Source organism: Strix uralensis, chromosome 1, assembly GCF_047716275.1.
Source record: "Strix uralensis isolate ZFMK-TIS-50842 chromosome 1, bStrUra1, whole genome shotgun sequence".
Lineage (NCBI taxonomy): Eukaryota > Metazoa > Chordata > Aves > Strigiformes > Strigidae > Strix > Strix uralensis.
Genome location: NC_133972.1, coordinates 136776431 through 136803936, shown reverse-complemented (window position 1 = coordinate 136803936; position 27506 = coordinate 136776431). Strand labels below are relative to the sequence as shown.

General features: G+C 40.6%; 1 protein-coding gene across 7 annotated transcripts in view; it reads right to left on the bottom strand.

Annotated features, from left to right (window-relative positions):
- SGK3 (serum/glucocorticoid regulated kinase family member 3) overlaps window positions 1-27506 on the bottom strand; it is a 64584-nt gene that overhangs the window by 21996 nt on the left and 15082 nt on the right. For 3 of the 7 annotated variants that reach the window (XM_074882412.1, XM_074882377.1, XM_074882428.1), the window contains 3 exons: window positions 7373-7578; window positions 2525-2608; window positions 504-576 (listed from right to left, as the gene is read on the bottom strand). In XM_074882412.1, the coding sequence (XP_074738513.1) occupies window positions 504-576; window positions 2525-2608; window positions 7373-7450 (235 nt within the window). In that variant the 5' untranslated portion in view covers window positions 7451-7578. Of the gene's footprint in view, window positions 1-503; window positions 577-2524; window positions 2609-7372; window positions 7579-9652; window positions 11284-11307; window positions 12010-14499; window positions 14520-14729; window positions 15086-27506 lie in introns of those variants that run through there. The other 4 variants (XM_074882387.1, XM_074882419.1, XM_074882402.1 and 1 more) reach the window with 4 other exon arrangements.

Genomic DNA, 27506 nt, shown 5'->3' with positions numbered 1-27506 from the left:
TAAGTGGAACAACAACAGGAAGAGGTTCATTTTCATCTAAATTGTACAAAGAAGCACATTTAAATACAGACAGTTCAAAAGCCTTCAAAGATGAATCCTTTAGTTATTTCATTTTACAGTGGGAAAAAAAAGAAAGTCACACAAAAGAAGTTTAAAATTTACTAGGCATAGGTTTAGAAGAGTCTGGGTTTTGGCTTTTGCTTTTATAGAAGAGAGATTACACCTGACAGTTCAGAATCTCTCACAACCCTGAATAAGGGAGGAGCTATAGCCTTTAAAGCAAGAGAGGCACTGGGCCACTAAGCAATACTTTGCTCACGATCACAAGGTAGAACACCTACCTACGCTAGTTCCTGTTCTTGACTGAAGCATGACTAAACTTTGGTTTAGTCACTGCTTTGGGGACTGGTGTAAAGCTCATCTAAGATAGCTTCTTGTAGGCTGAAATAGATCAATTTTCATATAAAGAAACTGACAAAATGAGTAACAAGATGATAACTTACCAGGATCAAAATTATCTCCAAATATTCTTTTAGCTGGAATCTTCAGGTTCATGGTGGGAAATTGCTTCTTTAGCTAAAAACAAAACACATACAACTTGATTGTGCTTAGACATCAAACTACCTAGAAATAATTGCATTTTGTTTTCTGTTGAACAGTTTGAACATCTGATTATTAGTAACACTGCTCCTCTCTATCTTATCTACTCGTACACTTGGTGAAAAAAAAACAAATCCAAGCCACTCAGCTTGTTTGCACCAGTCATACCTTTTTAAATTCAAAGGCCATCTCACTTTAGAAAGCTATGGACTATTGCAGCTATCTTCTGCAACATTGCCAAAATTATTTTCCACTTGCCCCAGACTGAAAAAGGTAGGCTAGAATTTCAATATTGGTTTTATTCTCCTCTTTACTTCCTTCCTCCATTAATTCTCTGTCTTGGATTTGTTTTTTTCTTGCTTGCTTGCACAGGGGTGCATGGGTGAGGTTTAAGACGGGTTGGGGTTGCAGGCCTCTGGGTTTTGCCCAAACAACATTCTTAAAGCTTTAGAAACCACAGATGATCTACCTCTAAGTCAAAATTGTAAACAGATAAGCAGCCTGTTTTACGATGCTGCATTTGACAATTTGATTATATTCTACACTTGAAGTGACCAGAAGATAATATATAACAGCACTGAATTTATCAAAAAAACCTGACAGGAGTCAAGCCTTGCTTACATTTGCTTCACCTTCATGTGCTCCAGAACAGCAATCTTACTCTCATTCTCTTAAGAGAGTAGTTTTCTAATACAGTAGCTGGCAATTCTTTTTCCCTTAGAAACACAAATATCTCTTCCAGTTAGCAGCATGAGTTTTTCAGTGTACTATCCTGTATGAATTACACTGATTAGAAACTGGGCTAACTGTCCTCCTGGTTATGCTTCCCCAAGACCTCCACCTCTACATGCATTAGAAAGACCAGTGCTGAACAAACTTCAGCAGAGAGAGCAATGCTAATCTGAATGGCAAGAGAATGTAGCAAAGGGAACAGGATCACCAACACTCACTCTGCAGGTATCGAAAAGGGGATACTTTATTTTCACATCACTTGCAAGTCTATCCCAAGATGCAGGCAATGCATAGCATGGTGTATCCAGGCTGACTTCAGCTCAGACCTTGTAAGACAACTCCAAGCTCACTGCCTGCGTTTGTATACCACTGCCACATATAAATCCATGTGCAGTGAGGCAGAAGGGAAAAAAACCTGACTACTTCCCATAGGGACACTGGAAAGGAAATGAAGGCACAGATAAGCAGCTGGTAATCTGTTCTTACAGGGAATCACAGAGGAATTATTTCTTCTTTTGTTAAAGCAAAAGCTGTGGGCTCTCAACATGAAGAACTGGAGGAAAGCATGGACACAGGACACGTAACACACTGCACATCCACATAATAGACTGCACATCCAAACATGTATTTGCCCCACTTGCCCACTGTGTAAAAAGGAGGAAAATCCTCTTCTAGCAACAAACACAAGAAATCCATACTTAGTTGCTGAAGAGGCCTATTTCATTTGGACCACTGACACAAAATCAGGTAGGAATTGCCATGACTGACTTACCAGAAAGTTTCTATTAAGAAACGAGGATTTGTTCATTGCTTTCAGTACTTCAAAGTAAAACACTTATTTTAAGAGAAATTTATCTACCTAGATGTTTTAAGTTTTGCAGTGATTTTTACCATCATGAGTAGATGCACATTTCAGATGTTTTCACAACCAATAAATTGGAAGTTTCTCTCACTATGCTATGATCCCAAGCAATAATTTAAAAAAACCCCACAAATAAGTGGATATTGAGTTTGAAATTCAAACAAACCAAAGTTCAAAAAACCCACCCTGTTATTTTCTTCAAACAGGCTGCTATGGTTATTGAATGTTGACTCAAACTCCTCAAGAGGGAATTAACTCAAACTATAACACTGTGAACAAGTGTTACTCTGTGCTATTCTGGCACAATTTCATAGCTTGCCTTTTGCTTACCGTATTGTAGAGTTTATCAAACTCCGCATACCGTCTAAAGACAAACCATTCATTTCTGCCAACTGAGACCAGCACTTTGTAAACCTGTAGTAACAAAGATAAAGTTACTGCCAACAGCAATGTTTAATAAAACCTCACAGGTTTAATCCTGTAGTAGAAATAAGAGCAGGTTGTTAAATGTATTGTGTAAACATACTTGTTGAGCTATAACAGCTAAGTCACATAGACATCAACACAAATAAACAATTAGAAGAGTCTGGTGTTTTACAGAAATTTTTTTAAGTACCTGGTAAGCAAAAGCTAACACCAAAGCTGATTTAATGCAGTTTCATAAATTAGTTCATATCCAACAAGAACACCTGGCCATCAGATAGTAGTTGATAAAAAATCTGCTATGAAATTTGTTAACAACTTGATAATCCATAATGAAGACTAATATTAAGGAAGTAAAGCATTTAAACACTTCACCAAAACCTAAAGAGAAAGCACATATGGAAGGCAATTACAAAGATAACTGTTCCTTGCAAAATCTTGAATGCACTTTGTAGTCATGATCCTGGCAGATGACACGGTTGTTCAGGGGACACTCCTGTGGCTGAAATACAGCACAGGTTACAGAATACACAGCACTGGGATCAAGGGAGGCATAGCCAGAACCCGCTGCACAGGTCTGGCCATTCAAATCCCATGTCAGCAGAGGACTCCGGTAACTAGACAGATTGTCATTCCCTGGCTTCATAAATCTAGTTGACAGCTGAGTGTCCAGCAGTATTCTCCTGTCTCTTAGGCAACTACTTGACCTCCCTTCTCTACCTTCTTGTACTTCCACCAGAAGGAGCCTGGCTATTCCTTCAGGGGAGAGGATGGGCACAGCAAGGAAACCAGTGCAGAAGGCTGCTAATTCCTGATGTATAAAATTGGACCAGTGCCCCAGTCTTCCTCCTATCCTGCACAGTAGCTTACTTCTCTTTTTAACTCTCTCAGTGGAAGTGGCAGCCATCACTATCAGTTCCTTAGCCTGATATTTGCATTCGTGCTACGTTAACTGCTCAAATAAACTGCTCTCAGTCCTTCCTGGGGAACACAGGAGGCTGGAACGAAGCATCCAGTAGGATACTGATAAGACTCTTCTTAGAAAACTAGCTTTCCCTTATACTGCTAAACAAGCACTGGCATAAAACCTAGCTACACACCTTCTAGACCCTCCCTAGACTGTAAACAGCAAAAGCTTCAGCTGCAAAGACTTAAGCACTGTCCTCCTGAACTAGGTATCTTATATAGCAATCAAGTCCTGCAAGTAATGTTCACACACACAACATCCTCACTCTCCATGAATGCATGGCAGATCAATGCCAATGAGCTTAAGCAGCAGGCCATGGACAACTTCTTAAATTAACAGGGCAAAATGCACAGACTGCAAAGTGCATAGGCAAGCATAACATAGGATACATGATGATATTCACCTCCTTGGCAACCTTAAAACAGTTTTGTCTCAGAGTAGCTAGCTGTAGAACAATGACAGAGTCAACATTTTTTACATGAGCCACCATAAAAAGAAAGTATGAGGTCATCCAGTTCATACCATCACTGAAGATCTTGCACACCCAACAAAGGAGAAACTGCAAGTTAAACAGTTAGGGAAGCACTGAATGGTAAGAACAGATACAGTATCTACAAAGAATCTGGTAAAACCCAAAACCATAACATGTCTTTGGGCTGTATTACTACTCACAGCTACACCTATGTAACGATTTAGAAATGTGCAATGACTCTTTCTAGAAAGGTGTGTGGGGGAAGACTCTAGCCTTACTTAGATAATAACCTTTTCAAATCTAATTACTCCTAAACCAAAATTAGTCTTAGAAAACTCCTAAAACATAGATAAGATGCATCCACACCTTGCAATATGTAGATAAATAATGCAAAGCTTTGAGAAAGGAAAAAAAAGAAACAGAATTCCTCAAAACATCACCATCATAATCATCACCATAAACTATTTTCCCAGATACAGACAGGATAGGGTCCAGCTATTTCTGGACATGATAATTTCTTGACAGAAGTTGTGACTGAAATGAAAACGCTTCAACTCTTTCGGTAGCTCATGCTCCTGGATTAAACACTCTATTTGTATTAAACAAAGATAAGTAAAAAGGTAAACTGTTATCCAATTTCAAGAGAGCAAGCATTGAGAAAGTAAGGAAATTATTTATTAAGTGTCAAGAAAATAAAAAAACAACTCCACAATTTGCACAGGGCTGGGGATTAGTATTACACACCTCAGTTCTGAAACAAAGTTTCCAGATTTAATCAAACAGTACCCTTGAGAGCGGTTTGTTAATAAGCCTGTACATGATGGGGGTACCAAGGGAGACAAGAACAGGACAGAAGAGAAAATTAAGCCTCAGAAAAACAGCACAGGGATAAAAGCAAGAAATCCAAAACAAAGCTATCTGCCAAAACAGGTAAAAGAATGGCCCCACTATGCAGCAAGGACAGAATAGCAATTAATAGAGCCTAGATATGGTCCAAAACAAGCAATGTTATGAAGAAAGGGAATGCTGAATCTTCAGAAAAAGGCAGGACAGTAAACTAGACTGGATATGCATAGAGGCTGATTACCATGAATTAAGCGGAAGCAAAAAAGCTTCCCTGCCAGAACACATGAAATAATTTCATGTTTGAGTTTTTGTCAAGAAAAAAAATATTGGTAGTAAATATATCAAATGGATGCAGTATTTAACAAAACCAAATTAAATATTCAGTGAAAGGTTTTGGAAGTGCTCAGGAGGAATGAAGAGTTGATTTCCAAAGACAAAACTGAAAAGCTTGACTTATTTATCAGAATGAGGACTGCAGAGATATGATTGTTTAAAAAAATGCTTCATCAGGGCAAGTGTGAGGGGAAAAAGAAGAGCTAGCAAAAGCTAAGTTGCACACACTTGTCTTGTTCCCATGTCAGCATTAAGTGAGCCACTGTCAAATACAGGCAGGAATTCTTAGTTTCTATTCAGACCAGTAAGATTCTAAAATAGTCTTAGAAGCAGTAGTGATATATGCTGTGACAGTAAGGTGAAAATTATACAAAATAGTAGCCTTTATCACTTCAACCCTTCATTTTACCCTAAGGTTCTTCCTGCTCTTTATGGAAATGGCACTAACATTGCCATCCAAAACAGACTGCTATACCTACCACAAATTTGTTAAGAACTTGTTTCCCCCCCGCACCCTTCCCTCACTCCCCACCAAAGCAGTACTGATGGGCTCCAGTCATTACAACACAGCTACAGAAGAGGAGACACAGTAAAAGCACTGACACATTCACAGTTCCTACCATGAAGTTTAGTCTGACCCTCACTTCTGTTATCAAATCCTAAAATATATGCGATAATACTCAAAATCTTGGTTGTGAAAAGCAGTTCTTGTCAAGCTGCTAATTATTCCCTGATGCAGAAAGCAGAAGCCACCAAGACAAAGTGTAACTCCACGCAGTGCAAGCTGGGTTGGATTCCTTTTCCTACTCCCCAATCCCGTTTCTGAAGTTTCCCACTCTTACTTGTACAGCTTTCTAAAGGGCATGCCCAAAGAAAGTGTCTTTTAGTTTCTAAGGGTGTCACAAAGATCTTTAGGTAAAATGACCTGGAAATCACAACACTAAGATGTACCACACCGGCACATTTTAACAGCAGAACTGCCAGCTCTGAGGCAATAAAACAAATCTGTTTTGCTCAAGTTTAGACTTTCATGAAGTTTTTCCTGCTCATTTGAGTTTCACATGCATGAAGCAGTTTAAAGTATTACAAAGTTCTCTTTTGCTTGTTGCCTTTACCAGCACACTCCTTCCCCAAATTACATCTTCATTCACCTGTAGAATCAAACAGCATTATTCTTCTCCAAGGAAGGGAGGTGAAGACGAAAGGCAGATATAGAACTCAAAGCAAATCTTTGTTTTGTTGTATTCTTCAGACAGCAACTCAGTCTAAGGGTGTTTGCATTCCACATCTGAAGAGTGACTAATTCACTCAAAAAAAAAAAAAAGCTTAGAGGAAGTTGCACAAGAGCAATGAAATAGTTTGAGCTTTTTAAAGGAAGTATTATGATGCTGTCTTTATATCGTAGCATACATATAAGCAAAACAAAAATCCATGCCACACTACTTCATTTTTCAGTATGCAATGCAAAGCATTTTCCCACAGTGGGAAGACCTGACTTCCAGAAAGCAAGTCAAATTGGAAGGCCAAAAAAGGAAGAGGGAGGGGAATGACAAGGAGTGGAAATGGGAATAGGATAGGAAAAACTTGTAGGCATTAGAACCAGAAAACAGGAAGGAAGACAGAAAAAAGGTCTTTCAAAAATTTGATGTTTTATACTAATTTTTTTCCTTTTACACAAAAAAAATTTATAAAATAGGATATCTATGAAAGAACTAGCCATTTAAACAAAAAAATGCCCCACCAAACACAAAACCACAATTTACTCCTTTACAAAACAAATGTTTTCATGAAAAATTATATAGGATGAAAAATCTTAATTTGATTTAGTACCAAAATATTATCCATGCTTTTGGACACTCATGTATTTTCTATGAGAAAATGCTGCTATTTGGGGGTAAAAATATCAGAAATCTGTAAAGCCAAATTCTTTTTGCAGAAAGCACCACAGTTAAACACTGTAAAACATTCACAACTTCTCACACTGGACTATGGCCAGTACTCACAAGAGCAAGTGAACAGATTTCCATAAACCTGTTGAAAATAATACCAAGCTTCCTGGTAAAAAAAACAAAGTAGCACTTCTAGGCACTAACAGCCTACGCATTTGCCTACAGTGGTCACACTCTTACATACTTACAGTAAATCTTTTTTTCTTCTCTCTGTGTTCATCAGAGCTGGGAATGCTAACACTTGGGCAGCTTTCTTTGAGATCCATTGTGTATGTTCTTTTGACAAATTTGTTATAGGACTCTGCTTCGGGTGTCGCAGTCAGAAGATATCTTCAACGGTATTGATCCAAGATACGCAGCTTTTCTTGAGAAAATGTGAATTCCATCATGTAATCTTAAAGCGAACATAAAAGAAAAATTAAGTACGGCTTAACTCACAGCACTAAAACCTGTGTGACAAGAACTTTCACTGGCAGGAAATGCACTTTAATATGTATATACAGCCACAATCATGACAATTTTGCAAACTGTTTCATGCTTGTGGTCCTTTGTTGTTTCACTGAAACCACTCACATTCTCCAAGGATATAAGTTGACCCAAAAAAATCACTGAGTTGTGTAGACATACTGGAAGCAGATTTGGGCCCACTACAGACAATACTTTGAAGGAACAAAGAATTACAGATGACAACCTGGTATCAGACATCTGAGAAAAGCCACTAACATGCACATTCAGAACAGTTTATTTCAAAACCAAAGGTTTTCAACTGCATGAGTCTGCACCAGAGGGCATTTCAGATTTGTCAGAACATGCTGAGTGTATTTAATTATCACACCAGAGATGAACGATGTCCTGAGAAAAAATAATTTTTCATGTGAATTTTAGAGAGGGACACGGGTGGCATCATGCATCTCTGAGTATCTATCTTCTCTGCCCCCTCTTTCCTCGTACTTGGTATACTTTGTGTTTAGCAGAACAATAAGGTTGTCCATTCCCTTCAGGAGAACAGTTAGCTTATTTGCAGAACTTGAGAGGGGCACAAGACAATAGAAAGGACAAAGCCACCAAAAAGGCAGAGAGAGTTTAGCATTAATTAGATGCCTCTTCACTCACTGAGGGACAGTATTGTCCACACCTGCCCTGAGCACAAGCAAACTGTTTACTGGACCCCAATGCAAACAACAGGAACTTCAGCAATGCCTAAGAGAAGCCAAAATTAATGCTACGTAGCTACAACCCTCTGTTCAGGCCTGCACAGCCATCTGAAGCGTTCCAGCTCAGTTTTTAGAACATTAGGTGTCTGACCAACTTACAAACATGAGAAAAATTTTTTAGAGAGGAGACCTCAGTTCTCTTCAAAACACCCGGAGGAAAAAGGAGTGCCCAGTTCAACATTTAACTCCCTATTTTCTTAAAACAGGGAAGTATAAAAGTGAACTTTGTATTTCAAATCATAAATTTCCAAAAAGCATAAACTAATCCAATGCAATTCTCCTATTAGAGACACCCATATTTATGTTGGCATGAAGGCCAAAGCCCCTGGAATCCAGTGAAAAGATTTGTTCTTGATACCCAACTAGTCTCAGTCAGTCAACTGACTATTTTTCTTGCTCTCAGAGTCAGATCATCTCTCTGGTTCAAGCTTAATATTATTATTCCTCCTGTAGCCATTTAAAAGTAAGTGATTTTCAAAGATTTATCCAGTGACAAAAAAAAAAAAAAAGAGTGTTTGAAACCCCTGCAATCACAGCTAAGTGACAGATCATCCATACTGCAACACATTCAGGGTATTATTTTTAGTTACATCTGCCTCTACTTTAATTTGATTGTTCCCCACTTCACTGATTAGGTAATTACAGGGTTGGGCAGGGTTAAGCTCCCCCCCTCCACCTTTATTTGACTATAACACAGCTCATCCAAGCCAGTTACGCAGACTTTGAGTTTCAAATTGGTTTCTCTCTTCCTTTGGCAAGCCACTGTTAAAAGCCTTATTACAACAAGGCACAGTTCCCACTTTCCACAATTTTATTCTGGCGTGGGATTAAGACTGTTCTTCACCCGCTGCCACACACTAAAATTAAGATCTAAAGGTTAACTGTGCTGTTCTCCACGGTAAGAGGTCCACTAAAATTGTCAACAGGCACTACTTTCAGTAAGTGTTTCACTAAGCTTAGACTTTACTGAGCACTTATGTCAATCTTTAGCCATTTCAGGTCCAGCGCCAGGAACTGAGCATAAGTCCCTGTGTTTATCTGTCTTCCTGCTCATCACAGAAAAACAAGCAAAGCCTTAAAACGGATTAGGTGTTCCCTGACTAATATCACTCACCGTCTTTCTCCTCTTGAAAAAAGACATTCGTTACATCCTACAGAGATATCCTAACATGCTTGGACTCATTCTCACAGTATAGGCTGTACTTCTCCCTACCCTTTCATTTTCTCATTCTTGGTGGTCACAGTTTTACATACCAGACAAGCAGTATGGATTAAAAACTGTAGTCTAAAGAATATCACTTGGAAGACTGATCTTTATTCCAGATCTGAAGCTGAAAGATCTATGGAAAACAAAAGGAGGAAGTGTCACCCAGATTAATTCAGGAAGAGTTTATTCATCTTACTGGGGAGAAGAATAAATCATCTGAAGCTGAAACTGCAATGTTCGTATGTCTTTCTTCAAGCTGCCTGGAAGATCACTGGCTGTGATTCTTTTCCTTCCCTGAGGCATCTCCTCTGAGTTGTGCCTGGGTCACCAACACTAAGCTGAACTGACAAACTTGGAAGAAACACATTTTCAGTTTGCCACTAAGCTCCAGAAGATCAGAGCTTTCTTTCAATTTCTATTTGCCATGAGCCTATCAGCTTGAGAGCTTCTTATATTTGAACTGTAGGTCTGACTGCAGAAATAGGCATAGATTTGCCTTAATCTTTGCCATGCTGTAGTTTAGGAACACAGATGTAGTTTTAGTAGCAGGTAAAAACACTAGTGCTGTGGTAACTACATGACGTAATAACAGAGAGAAAATAGTAGAGACGTATTTTCATCCACAGCTTCAAAAGTGCAAACTGCAGTGTCTTGAGGGTTGCCAGATATAAGTGAATTTAACAGACACTGTCAGTTGAGAAGTCTCTGCCACTGGTTATAGCTTTTCCTGTAATTAAGAAAAGGTAGCCTCTGGCCTCAACTTTGATAACGGGCAGAAAGGAAAAGGAACTTTAGAAAACCAGGTAGCAAAATAAATCTCCGTAAGTCATACTTGGGTACTAGTGAAAGAGCATGTAGATAATGCAAGACAGGTTAACACCGAGACGGATTGTTGCCCAGAAAGAGCCAAAACTTTTAAGTTGCTACAGTATCCAGGCCTGGAACAGGGGAAGGCACAGACAAATGTGTTACAGAACAGAAGTCACGCATCCCCCTGGCAAAGTTTCAAGCCTATCAACAGCTACACTATCTATTCTCTCCATGGTGGCTGTCCAAAAGCAAGCAGTATTTTCACCATTTCCTGCAGGAAGCCACAACAATGTCAAATTTCAGGCTGACCCTTGCCTCTGGTGAAGAGCATGGCAATAACAGAACCCTGACACTATAAGAACAGCTATAGATCTACTATACCCTCAAATAAAGAATTTTCTGCATGCCTTACCATAAAATATTTTGTGCAACTTCATAATAGCTACATGCAACAGGCAAACATTAGGTAGCTTAGTGATACGTAGTGAACTCCTTTTACCCCTTTCTACATAAGCTAGGCTTGAACTATATTGGAAAAGGTTTATGAAGTTTAGTCAGATTATTTTATTCTGTACTGAAACATTTTTTCTTTTTTAAATGATAATGGCCTGAAGATGATACCATTGTATAACCAAAGACCCTTGTTCTGGGTGCTTACAAGTCAATCTCTGCCAAGACTGTTCAAAACTAGATTAGGAAGCTGTGTCCTCACTTGTTGCCTCTCCAGATGTAGCCAAATTGCCTTAAATGCCTCCAAGGCCAGTGCAAATCAGCTATCATACTCACTCCAGCTCTCCGAGTAATACACAAGGGAAGCAGAGACAAGAACAGTCAAAAACCCCAGAGCTTCCCTGCAAGCACACTTGGAAGAATCACCAGGATCCATACTCACCCATTGGAAAAGAACAGGCATTTATTTCCCCATACACTAATCATCCAGCTAGAAAGACTTATTCTAGGACTGAGTCACTGGTAAAACCACCTGCTGAAAATCCCACCTGAGTGTGATTCCAATTACAGAAGGAACCTGCATGTGCAGAAAAAGAAAGAAAGATCCAGTAAACAGTCCTATTATTTGCTATAAACATTGCCCTCCTTCCTCGTAGAGAAAGTATAATCTTTGGCATACTTTTCATCACTTCCTCAGTCTTCTCCACAAATACCCTGGTAATGACTCAACATATCACTGGACATTACACAATCTTTGAAAAAGCCCAGAAAGTCAACTTTTTCTCAGCTGCTGTATGATGAAACAGAGTCCCACTCTCTTGTTGCCAGACAAGCAGCTGACATGCAGGAAATGGGAGACAAGAATTTCAGAATCCAATGTAACACAAATACAGTGTGAGGAGAGAGAGTCAACAGCAAAACACAGATTGATAATCTGTAAAGTGAGATGGATGGCCAGAAGCCATTGAATAACGAGGTTCTGAAGAAAACAGGTTTCACATAGACCATCCTTTCAAGTACCACATACATATGATTTTTAATACAGGAACACTAAACACCAGTGTAGACCTGTAGAAATATTCCCGCTGAAGAAAAAGGAGAGCACTAAACAAAATACTCTGGCCAATCCTTTGCTTATATCTCCACATTCCCTTCCCACTACAATTTGAGAGGAGAATTAATAATTTAGCCATTAGTATAAAGGAAAAAGCCTGCTCCCTGTTTACACACCCACCCACTACATTCCATTTTCTTAAATCTCTAGCAGTGCCACTACGGAAAGCAAATCGCCACTCTGCAGCAATGTGGGCAAAGTCCAACTGATTCTTTCTGCTTGTAGAAAAGAATAGCAGGTAAAGTGAAAACTCAACGAAGAAAAAGAAGTAACTCCTCTTGTTTTATCTCTGTCAAATTTACTTTAGAGAAGTCAGTCAGACATTTCCTTCCCATGAGTCTACTACACCCAAGAACATCCCTTCTGCCCCACCTCCCCAAATAAGCTCCAATAAATTACTCTAACTGGCATATAACAAGATCCATGGCTTGGACTGGATCTATCTGCATTCATGTTTATTACATGACAGAATATAGGTTCTTTGCTGTGGTAAGCAAACCCTGAGTAATAAAACGGGCCTGAAGAACAAATACTGTCAGTAAGAGGAAGCTGTCTTTTAATCCTGAACACTGGTCCATAATAATTTCATCTTTAGCCTGTGTCCACAGTATCTGGGAAGGTTACCATGTGCCTCGGACAGTATGACATACAAACAGCACAGCACCAAAAAACCAAAACAAAACAAAATCAAGTTTGCATTACACTTGCTACCTGCAAATTTCTTGGCGTGATTCCTCAGCCTTCCTACATGCCGGGTCAAATTAAAGTTAAATGTCGATGCCTAGGGGTAGCACAGATCAAAAGTTCTAGTAACAGCACTGTGAGTGAGCTATTTTCAAGAGGTCTTACAGTTGATACCAGCCACTTGCAACATAGTCAGTTCTACATAAGAGGGCAGTCAGACTTCAGTAAACACAAAGCAAATAATCCCAGCCTCATTTTGCCCCTCTTAATGAGAATTAAGTGAGAGAACCCCAAATTTCAATTCCAGCTATACTGCCCATTTTTCTACATGATCCTCAACAAAAGTTCTCCCTCTGTTTCACTACATAAACACAGAAGAATTCTCATCTATTTAAGATTGATGCTACTGCTAATGTACCGAACATGGAGAAAGTTTCTGGATTTTATATACTGTAATTGGCAAAAGGGTAAAATCTATGTAACAGAATATATCTGGATTCTAAAATAAGGAAATATGTAAATCCAAGCTACAGTTCACAATCCAGAAAACACACTTTTGAAGACTGTGCTCTACAGAATTCACAGCTGCCTAGAACTATAAAGCTGTTGGATAATGAAAAGGTAACAATTTAAATATTAGAATATAAAAGGCAAGAGAAAGAGCCTCTGGCAATACCCAAATCGCACGACCAGTTCACCACCACCTGATTCCTCATGTTACATCAGTGCAACTACAGTTAGTATTTTATGTCCACTCTTCAAGGACAAACTCCTGCAGGTAAGAGCATACATTGACCTCTCACATATTTCAGTGCTGCATAGAGAATAAGAAGGTGTTTCAACTCTATAAGGATTCAGAGAGCAGCTGTTTATGCATGTATAGCAGAATTTGGTGCAATACTGTCAGATGTGGTGAGGCTGTAATTTACAACCAAAGGTGGGAATTAAGGTTGGAAAGCAATTTTAACACAATTCATCATCATCACGTAACCACTAGTGACTCCTTCTTCAGCTTTAAAATTAATCAAGGTTGTTAAAACAACCAGTACTTCTCACTGACATGTGCAAGTTAAACACGCTGTATTTCTGACAAAAATTAGGCCAGTTCTCCAGCTTTAAGTTATTAGAAATACCACGCATGGAGTCTACCTTGACAACATTAACAGTGAACTTTCCAAAATGCTTTCCAAAAGCTTGAAACAATTTTTCCTGAAACCTAAAGTACCTTAAAGCCTTCAGGAAAACACTCCTTCATAGACACATTCCTTTTTTATCATTAGTTCATATTACAGTCATTGAATAGACTGATGTGCAGGTGACGACAAAAAAAAAAACAAACCCAAAAAAACCCAACACACCCAGAACTGTATTTAGAGAGACTGACACAATACCCACATTAAGAGAACCCAAAATGGAATAACAGCAGCCTTTAAAAATACAAAGTAATTCTGCATAAGTCTATAAAAACAATATATGTTGGAAAGGAGGTATAAAAAAACCCCAAACTTAGCAACAAGAATACTGCAGCAAGGGACATTCACAGAAAACTTCAGTGCCAAATAACTGGAAGAACCATAACGGCATTCAAGTGACATTACTGTGTTGAAACTAAATGCAGTTCCAGCACAAAAACGTAACTGAAGTTTAAAGGGAATAAAAAATGAACATTCCATACTGCACATCTACAAGCAGAACAGTTACACCTTTAAGAGCTGCTAGAGGAGGAAAATTCACCTAAATATTAAAAAAAGACGAGCTGTCAAAACAGCTTTAGCCTCAAATACTTTACAACTGCCTTTTAATTAACCTCCACAAAATTAAATTCCTTAAGGGTACCTGAAACCCTGCAAGACAGCATTGCCTAAACAGCTTTAGTTTTTCAGGACAAGACCTCAGTGGTATTCTCCCTCGGGTTCACTGCGCTCCTCCAAAACACCGGGTAGGCATTAGCTGCAAACGGCCCGGAGAAAGCGGAGCAATCCGTGCGGATACCGCCCCCGGGCACAGCCCTGCCCCGACGACCGGCGGGGAAGGGCCCGAAGGACCGCGGGCCCGCACCGACCTACCGCACAGGCGGGACCGCTGCCTCTGCCGCACTCCGCGCGGCTCGGGAACCAAGCCGCTCGCTTTCGCCCCGACAGCTCTTCCTCGGCTCCCCGATCCCGAGGAAGTTACAGATTTCTCACATTCGCGGTCCGGCGGCGGCGCGGCGCAGCTGCCCCCGCTCGGCCATCGCCTGCGCGGCGGCGTCCCGCTGACCCGCGCCCGCCCCCCGGAACCCGCAGGCTAACGCACACGCGGCCCCAGCGGCGGAGAACGGCGAACAGGCGGCTCCACCTCGGAGCGGCGGCGGCGGGAAGGGCTCCCGGCGGGAAGGGCTCCCGGCGGGAAGGGCAGGGCTGGCGGCGGGCCCCCGCGCCTCACCGCAGCGGCCGCGCACGCGGCCCCCGCCCGCGCGGCCGCCGCTCCGGGGGGGGCGGGAAGGAGCCAGACAAGTATTAACCCCCAATAACTTCCTCCGCGGGAAAACGAGCGCTGGGGCCGAGCCCGCGAGTGGCGGCGAGCGAGCCAACCGCCCCGCCCGCCCACGGACGCGCCCGCGGGGCCAGCGCCCGGCCGCGGCCGCCCTCCCGCGCCCCTCCGCCCCCGCGGCGCCAGGCTGCGGCCCGGCCCTCCACCGGCTGACCGGGGGGCCCGCAGCCCCCCTTCACCCGCGCTGTGGGCCGGGACCGGGAGGAGAGTTTTCCCCCCACCCTCTTTTTTTTTCCAAAACCTTTTTTTGTTTGTTTGTTTAATTACAAGTTCCCACTTTTGCCCGTCCCCGCCGCGAGGTCTCAGCCGCCCCCCCCCGCCGGGGGTGCTCACTTTTCTGCTGGGCGGCTCCCTACAGAACCGCCTGAAAAATCAGCAGCGACCAAGCTGCCGCTCTGACAAAAATAATAATTTTTAAAAACTGCGCACAAGAGGGTTTTCAGTTTAACTCTTCGGTGCGTTTAGGGGTGCCCACAACCCACCGGCAAGGCCGTCATTAAACCAACCAGCTGCTGTAATGAAAGCTTCTCTATGTGCAGAAGGAATAACGCCGAAAAGTGAAGCAGGTTTGTACAATATCTAGCACTATTTAGGGAACTATTTCTGCACCCTCTGAAATTAGAGGGTAAGTTTTAATACCCCAGTTAAAATTCAGCTAGACCTCTTAAAACAAAGTGTAACTTGGTAAGTTTTTCCTGAGCAGACTGAGGCCATAAAACAGTTCTAAAAATACAAATTCCAGAAAAAAGCTCCTTCAATGGCAATATAGCTTCCACTTCATTTTGTTAACCAGATCTAAAAGTGCAAGACAGCCAGGAGTTAGCATAGATCCAGTTTAACAGAACAGACCACACCCATTAAATTAAAACCTCCTGTTCACTGAGGATCTGGTATGGTCTCTAAATGTCTATGTTCATCATTCAGACAAGGCTTAAGAGGCAAAGAATATCAAATGCGACTGGTAACACTCAGGATGAGTTAAAAGCCATTTAAGCTTGCTCTATATAAATACCTGAAATGATTCTTGGGATTTCAACTATCCGTAGCCCATTCCACTGTTTAACACCTCAGTGTCCCCAAAACCCCACAAGTTTTCATCAGGAAATTGTTCTATTGATTATGGAGAAGCCCCATGTTCTACAAGCGTGTCTTCACAAGACTTGTATTTGGGCCTGACGAGACATGACAATGCTCATTTCAACAGTCGCAGGTATTGGCAAGTATCTGGCAAGTAGCGATTCAGGAGATCCTGTTTCTGAACGCTCCTGCTGCCCAAGTATCCTGCATAATACTACACTCATGTGTGAGACACTGACAGTCATCCAAGCACTCTGCAAAAACAAACCAGAGAAGCAGCCTGGCATCATTTAAAATACGTCAGTGTTCGGATTAGCGTGTTGTAACTGTGAACACACAAGCTACAAGTCAACTGGATCACAAGCTTCCATTTCAGTAGAGTTCGCGCAGGAAGAAATGAGGAATTTTCCCATGCTAACCTGCCCTTTCCTGATTTTGGCGTTTTGTATTTTTGGGGAGGCACTGCTAGATCCAGGGACTCTGCATTGTAGCAACAGCCTTCTCTTGCTTGTTCAGATGGGGCAAGGTATTTGCCTTACATTCACAGAGAGGTTTTGAAGAAACTTTGTTAGCACTTCTTGTTGTGAACCCCAGAGCAGAATGCTTTTGAACTTCAGTCAGTTAGAATAACCTACTAGCAAATAATTTAATCAGGTAATCTATTCAAGAGTTATTTTAGTCTACAGTTGTTTAGCAGTGTTCATCTTCTGTCTGGTTGATGGTTTTCAGTTAATCATTCACTTGTCATCAAATCAGTTGAATGGAGCCACTGGACTGATTTACAGTAAGTAGAAGGGCCTCAACCCAGGAAAGCTGAGGAGATGACCCTGGCCTAGAGATAATTTAACTCTGTCTACCTGGCCACACAGACTAAGCCCTAAGCCTTTGACTAAAGAGCGGCTATTTGTCCTTCCTCACAGTTAAAAACTCCCTGAAGACTGGTCTGTCAACCAGTTAATTTTATCCAGTTCCTCTCACTATGCTGGAGCTGTGCTCAGTCTTTAGTAATTAGTGTGGTATGTATCTTTAAATTGTAATTTGCCCGAATTAATTCCACAGCATGTTCATCTGTCTAGTGCATCCTACTGTGCCAAACACTGTTAAGGTCCTCAAATTTAAATAAATCCTAATTTACAGATTTGCTTGATGAGCTTTTAAAAGCTAATATTCCATCAATGTGGATACCTGGTGGTTAACTGCATAGCACACACAGAAACACATGGAACTCAATTTGCCTTTTAAACAAAGTTAAAGGTCAGCATTCGCTCTGACATTTTTGCCCCCAGGAACTCCCCTGCATTCCCCATTTATGCTTCCTGGGCAAGTAATACACACAGAGAATCTCGTTTCCACTGCTTTGCAGTACTTCGCTTCTAAAGAATGTTACAAATCCACGTATTGTGCTGTCATCCCAACTACTTAAAAGTCTTTGCTGAAGAATACCAGTGACTGGATGATGGGGGTGGAAAAGAAGAAAAAAGGGAAGAGAAATGAAGGGCCCATCTCAACCCATTACAAATGTAAGAGGTCACAGAAATGCAGGGTACCTTTAACAAGTTTTTCCAAGTCCAGTATGAACAAATAGCAATAATCTGAACTACTAAATTCTGGTTTTACTGAAAACATTCTTAAATTAGTATGAAAACCTTGTCCCTGACCAAAGATCAGAAGTCTAATCTTACAACATCAAGAGAATGATACAGACAAAAATACAGTATAAAAAACTGTAAGACAAAGACAAGCAGGAATGCAGACAACTTGTTTAAACATAGCCAGGAGCTTTGACAGTGAACACTGTTCCATATGTATATTCTGCGATACTTTAGCATATATTCAGATATTCACACAACAAGCACAGCCCAAACCACTTGACAAGCAGAGTCCAATATTTTTAGTTACGCTAAAACACAGTGGGACAATTGAGTAACACCTCAAAATCATCACCTCACTATCAGCTTCAAACACCAACACCACAGCTTTCCATTTCAGTTCCTGCTTCTCCAGAGGAGTATCTTAGCCTATCACTTTTAACACCAAGCTTTCTATCCTACTCTTCATGCTCGGGAACAACACAACCTCCTTGCCCCAGAACAGCCCATTAATAGCCATCAGGTTTGGACAGTAAGATGAGATGGTGTTTGCAATCAAAAAATCATTTGTGACAGTATCTCGTATACCAGCAACTCCAAATGCATGCCTGTTTAAACCCCTCAAAACCATTAACGTGACACTGCAATAGATATGAAGCAATCTTTTAAATAATTAGTTATCCCTTAGCCTATAAAGCCCTAAACTTAGACTTCACTCAGGAAACAACTGATGGCCATTTAGTTAATTTGCATATACCAATTGTTTTAATCAAAGAACCCAACTCCAAGTAGGTTGTGTCCAGCTACACAGCATTGAGCAGTGTAAGGACATCACCCTTTGGAAAGCCTCAGGTTGCAATGGAGGGCCCTCACAATGACGCAGGCACAGCAACCCTGGGCAAATATTGTCTAACGTTTGGGATTCTGTCAGCCACAAAGACCCCATAAAATGTATGAAGACAGATATGCATCCACCCTTTTCCATCAATTACTTTCACACTGTTTCCCAGCCTCTTGTTTGGAGGCTAATTAATCCATGCTCATACCCCACTGCCTGCTTAGGGACAGGACTTTGTAGCGGCTTGGAATGGGCCAGTTGGGAACAGTTATTCAGCACTACAAAGTGTGACACCCAAGAGTCAGGTACTGGAGAAAACAGTCTTCTGATAGACTCCCATGACACATAAGATTACCAGAAAACACAGGCTACCAAGGACAAAATCAAATAAAATAAGCCCTTCAGTGGGAAAGTGATCTACCTGAAAGCCTGGGAGTTAAAACTGTGGAAGAAATGCCAGCTGGACAAGATTTAAACCTCACAGTGCACGTGCAAGCAACAGTGTCACCAGGTAACTGTTCTTTACCAAAGCTGGTTTTGTAACTTAATGCATGTATGCGTATTAATAGCTTTCATTTAACTCATTTTCATAGTTGCGTGCCTGTGTTTATTAGAGGAGTCTGAATAATGATTCAGTTTTACATGAGCTGCACAGGGGAAAAGTTTTTTTCCCCACTTTCTTTTTGTACACTAGATCAACTACAAAATGTCTTCAGATTACAGAGACAGTCTTTCAGTTTGGAGGAATGAAATGAATACTTAAAAGACCAATTTTCTGTGAACATACACTTCAGCCCCTTCTCCCAAACAAACCAATCAACCCACCCAAAACTACCGCAACCCACCTAAACAAGTACAACTGACAGATTCAGTATTATCTCTTGACAAAGCATAAGAACTTGGCAAGTAAAAGCAGGCTTCCCAGCACTGAACAACATTCAGTTTTCCAGCATGTCAGACGCAAAGAGGACGATCCATGTATTACAGGAAGAATGTCCTGGAGCACAGAGGCTGGCGAAGATCAAAACCAGGATCTGCAACAACACTACATGGACTCACACTTAGCATAGCAAACATCACAAACCAAAATAATGGAAAACTATAGAGAAATTGTAATAAATTGCATCATTTCACAAACATCACAGAGTATGCATAACATGAACCAGATGAGTGACCGCAGCACCACATCAAAGAAATTCTTCACAGAAGCTAAGAAGAAAACTGTTTTAAATCAACTGAAGTATATACTAAAGATGAACGCTAGTACACAAGCAAGAGTTGTGCCAAAAGCAGCAGTGTCACAAGGAATTAAGGAAAAACAGATAAAGCTGAAAGATAGAGGCGAGTTTACCTCTACCTAGGGGAACTTGTATGCCAAGTATGTTGTTGCATACCTTGAAAATGAAGAATCCCTGCTACTGCTCTTCAGAGCAATTATATTTTTTTGCTAAAAATACATTAAGCTTTCAGTCTATTTAGCAACATATTTACACACTGGGATGATGAAGCCAACAGCTGAGAGTTTCTCTGGGCAAGAATACTCTCAGTCACATGGAAAAGTTCCACAAAGAAAGAGTTCAAGTGGCACCTCTGTCTTACAGTACATTGACATTTACACTGGTCAATGCTACAGCACATACCTTAGGTCCTTCCTAGAAGCAGTACCTGCGCCCTGAACATTCAGCAGATCTATATGGGACTTCCTAACATGTACAGTCTGGACTGAATGGTAACTCTTACTTGCCCGCTGGGTATCCAGAGCTCCAAAACAAATGCAAACTGTTCAGGTTCTGTCCTGGTACCACCTCCAGGCAGAACAGAGGAGGCATCTCTGGAGAAAATTATATGTATGGCACGTTTTACAGATCCCACCTCTGTCCAAGCATAGTCCTCATTGCTCACACAGTACCGGAGACTTTGCCTAAGGATGCCTCCCTTTCCCCTTGATATAGGCAAGCAATTTTTGGTAGAAACCGAATAAGTGCGTGATAGAATTTCAAGACAAAAAAGCAGTATCAGGCAGTGAAATATATCTGCATTTTCAAAACATGCATCTCTATTTTCCTCACTTCATCCTCCTCAAGTTCTTTATTTCCCTCATGCATACACCAAAATGTATTATTATTGCCATATCAGTCATTTTGGAGTGCTTTTTTCAATTAGGGCAAGTTGAACAATGTATTTTGTTATAAAGCAAACAACGTAAAATTAGTTTCTAAAAATTACTTGCCACACAAGGCATTTAAAGTCAATGGTGAAGTGCACACGAACTGTCTGACAAAGCTCACTTCTGACCCAAACCCTGCTGTTTACATCCTGTTCACTTACCTGCGCAATAGCTGGCAAGGTTCCACCAGGAGATGTCATCCAACTACAGCCATGTCAGTAGGAGAAGTACCACTAACTGAGGGCACACAGTCATATACCAGTATTCTTTGCCCACTGGGCCCAGATCTCGTTTTGCCTGGCACCTACTCTCACTCACTGCAAGTGTGCAGTCTAGAGCAGGTACCCAAGCGAAATCTCCACAAACTAGTTCAGCTACCAGAAGCAGAATAATACTATCAATGCTAAACTCTCAACAGCCTAGTTTACCTTAGTTTCCAGTTATCTGAGATACTACCTCAAGCCACCTCCGCTTGCTTACATGGAAGCATGGAAGGTTTACATGGGTTCCAAGAATATGAGGAAAAAGAAGTTCACTGGACCTGACTTATCACCAAGTCCTACAAGGATGAATACATATATAATGAAAGGACAAAGATAACTGGCTGCTTTATAGATACATAGCAATGTATGTGCTTGACATGTCAAATATACAGCTTATTGGTATATGCCAACACGTTCCAGGACTAGTTTCAGCAGACATGCATACAACACAGTAACAAATTACTGCACTGTTAAACACTGTGAAGCTGAAGTTATCCAATATGGCTTATAAAGTATAAGTTGTTAAAAAACCTCCCAACTGATAGTACTGTAAGACCTGCATATTGCTCTTCACAAAGACTCTGGAGTTCGGTTTATAAATACAGTTCTATAAAACAGGTCAAGTATCTGAGTTTGCAAGAGCTCTGAGCAGCTTGTGCTGGAAGGTATACCAAAGCTAAGCTAAATATAAAAGAAAAAAAAGCTAAGTAGTAATTCTGTATGGATGTTTCTTAATTCAGCCTCCTGAATCCCAGCTACAGCACATTCTACTAGAATTGCAAATACAGGCTGGGGTGAACAAACGTGCTTTGGTAAACAAGTGCTCTGGCACACAATGCTGTGTAGGTGGGGTCTACTCAGAATGGCAAGAGTTCTTCCTCAAACTGTAGAGATGAGCAAGAACACAAGCACCATATTTGCATTTCCAAGCTATTTACTGGTATTCTATTCAAATGACAATAAACAAGGGAGTTGGTTTGGGGTGTTTGTGTCCCCCCCCAAAAGGCTCACAGCCTTTTTCCAAAATATCAGCATTTGAAAGGCAGCCTAAGATCTACAGAATAGACCAGATGTGTGTTTGCTATTCTATTACTACTTCTAACAAAAAGTTTATGTCAAAAGACACATGAATTCCACTACAGCACTGCTACACACCAACTTGAAGTAGAAAAAAGGTAGGAACAATTAAAAAACTCCACTACCAAAGCAAGAAGCTGTGTCACATAATCCAAAAAGGACAGATATTTAAGCAAAATGTTGTAACAGTTTATTATTTGCTGTCCTTACTTTACTTGTTTATTTAGCCATTTCCTCATGTTTGCCAGATGCCCAACCTATTCCCAACCCACAGAGAAGATGTATTTCCATTTACCAGCTACAGAGTCTGGTTTTTGTTCTCCAAGCACAATTACTCTCATTTTCAATCCTGGGAGCTGTGGGTCAGTGTGTTAAGTGTGTATGTGGGTCTGAAATATTAAGTGAGTTTTAGCAATAGATTTATATATAGATACATCCTGTCCTCTTATACCAGGTAAAACCAACACAACACAGGATGTCCAAGAACAAGCAGGGACAGAGGACAGATTATCAACTTTCAGACTCAACTGATTTTTTCTTTAACATATCTTTCTTTTTATAATACAGCAATCTAGCAGAAGCCAGTTAATGGAATATTGTAAATCTGAGTATGAAGCATAAGCAACAATTAAATAAATCCCTCTAATCTTGATATTAGCTCAAGATCACTGTTCCATTATGCAGTTTTAAAAAGGAACATGGCTGTATTTAATCTTTCAGGTCAGCAATTTTTTGATGTTAGCTATTACAGTGTTGGGTGGTAAGGCCCACAGGGAACAAGGAAAGATATTGTAAATTACAGCATGAAACATGAATACTAAGTAGGAGAAGTTATCACAAAATTGTATCTGTTGACATTTAGCTTTGATATACATACAGCCATTTTAAAGGGACAGTAAGAGCCAGATTATATGAAAGACATGGTATTTTCTTGCAATCATTGTTCAAATTAGTCAGATGTTTCATATGAAAATGTTCCTGCACACACATCCAAGCTACTCTGTCTTCCTTCTATAAGGCATGAGATCAAATCTTATTCCAACTACAGTTTTCTCCAACAATGCGGTACAAATTAATTTTTGTAGATGACAGCGCAATTTTAAGCTTGCATAAAAACACAAAAGAGCAAAATGCCAAAGTTTTCTAATTACATGGCAATCTTTGTGTCAACTTGATTCATTAAATGTTTTTATAAATCTTTGAATTAAGCAAAGAAAAAATTTTGCTCTAGAAAGAAGATAAAGAATCTTGTAAAGCCATGAGAATTCAACATGTTGTACATCTCATGAACTGAAGCACTTGATAAATACATCGTTACTGCATTGGTAGTAAAATGAGCTGTGCAGAATCTGTACAATATTCAGGAAACTAGCTGGTAATGGCATCTACCTGATGCAATTGCAATGGCGATGAGGATACCCAAACTGGAATATGCACCATGCTAACGGATGATAATAGGAGTGGTGTTGGAGGAGGGTGCTAATATCGTCCACTCTTGGATTAACTGATAAAAATTTAACTTCAGTCTGAAGCAGATACCATGCAAGTCCTCAAAAATGTCTCTGTGCTGCACTAGCTCTGTTCCCCCTCAGGTTTGGGATGAGTCACTAGCAGGTTTCTACACCAAATTGCTTCCGATTCAAATGTACCTTTCATTTATATAAAAAATGTTGCAGTAACAGCCCTTCAAAATACCCACTTCAGAAGTAATGTTTCATCATTCACCTTTATATAACTGCGGTTCTCCCAGGCCTACGCTGCTCATTTTTTTTGTTTGCCACCAATTTATGCCTACCCACACGCAGTCGTTAGTACACCAGAACAGCAGAGAACGCCTGCACTGCTGGTGCGGTCACCTCCCCTAGGGAGCCCGGGGTGGCGGGCAGATGTCCGGCCAAGAGGTCCTCACCACGTACTGCCATTAAAACAGAGTCAGGGTCATTGTGGATATTTTCATTCCTTCACCCATGTGTCTCCACTGATTGCTTCAGAAGTGTCTTCAAAATCGGAAAATACAAGCACTGTTTGTTTCTCACTCTTATGAGAATAAAGCCTAATTTTGATAAGACAGATGAGGAAGTACTGAGGATAAAAACACATTTTTATGTAATTCTTTTAAAGTCAGAGCAAGCAAGATGGTTGTTTATATTGCTGACTCCTGGCTCCAGCGTTCCTATGTGCATAATTCCTCGGTAAAGCTTTTCATATACATATTCATACGCATTCATTGTGAACCTGCACAGTTAAACCAGCACATTTTAAAATCTGGTTTATGAGAAGGATGTCTCAAGTAACACAAACCAGAGCAGCTTAGCACTTTTATGGGATAATGGACTGACAGTAGAGTTTCTATCAACTAACAAAAGGACCAGTGATTGAGGGAGACAAAAAGAGAACAAATAAAACACTAAGCTAACACCAAAGAGAAAGACATTTTGGACATTTCACATAAATGCAAACTTGAAAGCATTAACATGCCTACCATGATGGGCTGGTATAGAGTCAAACTATACCTGTGTGGATGCTAGAATTGTGGGAGCGTGAAAACAGGAAGATGGTGGGATTAGTTATTTAATTTACATGGGAATATATAAAGTTTTGTTTTATTGCATGTCCAGGAAAGTTGAGAGCAGAGGCCATGACTTCCTGTAGTGTATGGGTAAAGGGAGAGGAAAACATGCAGAACTCCCACTCCTTTACTTTAAGACAAACAAAATTATATGGAGATTTTCTTTTGTAAGGCAAAAAAACCCCAACAAACCACCGAAGTATATGGGGGGGAGAAATTTGCTACGAAGGAGTAAATTGGGTACTAATAAAAAGTTATTTCAGAGAATACTAGTCAGTATCTTCTGAACACATAAATCATGGAATTTGTCTTACATTTCAAAAGTCTTCAAATACTGCTAGATAATCTGCCCAGACCTGAAAAGTTAAGCAGTTAATTTACTGAAGAGCCTTAAAAGGAAAATAGGTCTGACACTGGTCTGTGGTTAATTCTGCAGTATGTTGTCACAGAGTGTATCACAAATGTGGAAGGAAGTCAGATTAAAGAAAGAAACAAACAAAATCCCAGATATTGGCTAGGAGAATAAATAAATAAACCAAGGTCTGAATCCCAATAAATAGATTAAGTAGTATTTTCTTTGCCAGTAGTGGCATATTCTTGGCCAAGACTATTCAGCTTCCAATGAACAACAAAATTAAGACCTGCTATGCTGTAAAACGTGAAAACAGCAATAAAAAAGTGCCTGCAACACAGACTCAAAGATTCAACCAAGGCACATGGAAAGTTTTTCTAGTAGAACAAGGAAGAGATCTTGAGTTTTCCAAACTCCCAGCGTGTCTTATTCATTATCCCACAGTGGAGGAAGATTACTACAAAGGACAGCCTTTTTACTCAGCTAGGAGAAAATAGGCTACTTCTTACCTTCTTCTAAAAGCACCCCAGCCCTAATTCTCTAGTGCCAGGTAACACTGACTGCTCATCTGCGTAGAGCAACAGCAGAACCTCCAGTCTACATACAAATGTCTGGAAGACCACTCACCAACCCCAGGAAGATCAGAGCTCCCTAGGAGTATCTGGGTCCAAGTGTCAATATGCTCAGTGAATTAGTTTGCTAAATCTAATCTTTAATTAGGTACAGGATAGAAAGGGCTGCAAATAAATTATCATCAAAATCACAGTAAGCCTTATTGGGCTGGAGATGTTAGTGCAAGTGGGAGAAAAGGAGACAGAAGCCTAAAAAAGCATTTTGCAATCAGGACAAACTGGCAGATCTTTGCCTACTTAATTATTATATTAAAGCCTAAATAGTGTTTTATTTTGGGCACCTCCATCAGAAAAAAGGTTGCAGGCAGTTGCACACACTAGACAAACACTAAAATCAAATAGTAGTCAATGAAAAAAAAACCACCTTCCCATTTTTGTTGTATCATCTTTTTCATTTACCTTCACTGGGAGGATAATATCTGTCTACCATGTTACATCCTGCCTCTTCACTTCCCTATTCTCTGTAACACAGCCTCACCAGCGGAAACCCACAGGGTTTCAACCCTCAAGAGGCACAGCTCTTTGCTCACAGCCCTCTTTTGCTCCTCTCCCCACACATGAATGCCACCTATCACCCAGTCTGTTCAGGATCGTTTTCACGCTGCAGCTGTGACTTGTCTTATCTCACCATCTAGGAATAAAACCCAGAGCACAGTTCTTTGGAAAAGAGGTCATCTTTATTAGCTTCATGCAAGACATCTAGCATAATGTGGACTTGATGCAGCTTCAGGTGCCTAGTGGCTGCCAATGACCAAGATAACTACGTAAATTTATACATATAGGTATGTATTACTGCACACACCCCTCTTATCATGCTTATCATGGTAATCCTTCAGAGTTTCAAAATCAGCTGACCTCGGTCTTAAGAGCTGGTCAGGACAACCAGATCCCTTTCTTTCGAAAGAGCATCAGCATGTTGCAGCTTTAATTCAAAGGACATGCTGCATGGAATGACTTCCCATAGCAGGGTGGAAGCACACTTTCTGCCTTTTTCACTCACCTTGGATTTGAAAAAACTAAATGGTAAGCTTTTAGCATCATTGGTGTTATCAAGAGTGAATGTGCAAAGGCTCAGTTCTCTCTCAGGACCAGAACGCAGTACAGCATTCCCCTTTCAAAACAGCAAGGGGAGGCATTTACAGTTAATTGCCAAGGTCAATCAAGTCACACAACTGTTCTCTCTGATGCAGTGGTTCTGTTAAAAATTTTTACTTTCATTGCTGTAACAAGCGGTGGAAATAAATCCATGGCTGGAAGAGTTTGGATCCAGCATCTGACCTTTGTACAGTCCCAACAACTTGTAGCACGAAATCTGGACTAACCATGGATGGGCTCAGGTTACAGACCAGAAATGGAGATGAGGTTAGACTAGATGATCTTTAATGTGTCTGTGCCCCTCCCCCCCAACCCAAACCATTCTGTGATTCTGTAAATCTGAAAGCACGCCCTCTCTTTATTTTTTAAATTGATGTTTCCCACTATGGTAGATCCACTGGCACTGTGCACAACGACAGACGTGTGGTAGGCGGTCAGCAGAGTCTGAAATGTTGCAAGAACAAGCCATTTGGACTAACAGGGCTAATCAGTTTAAACAAGAACAAACCCATTAAAAAATATCTAGCAGCACCAGGGTTATTTGTTTGATATCTCAAATCTACGTATCAAACAGCTAGCAACTTGGAAATAATACAGAAGAGCCTGAAATGGTAATCTAACAACACGTGGTATCTTGATAGCCACATGATGT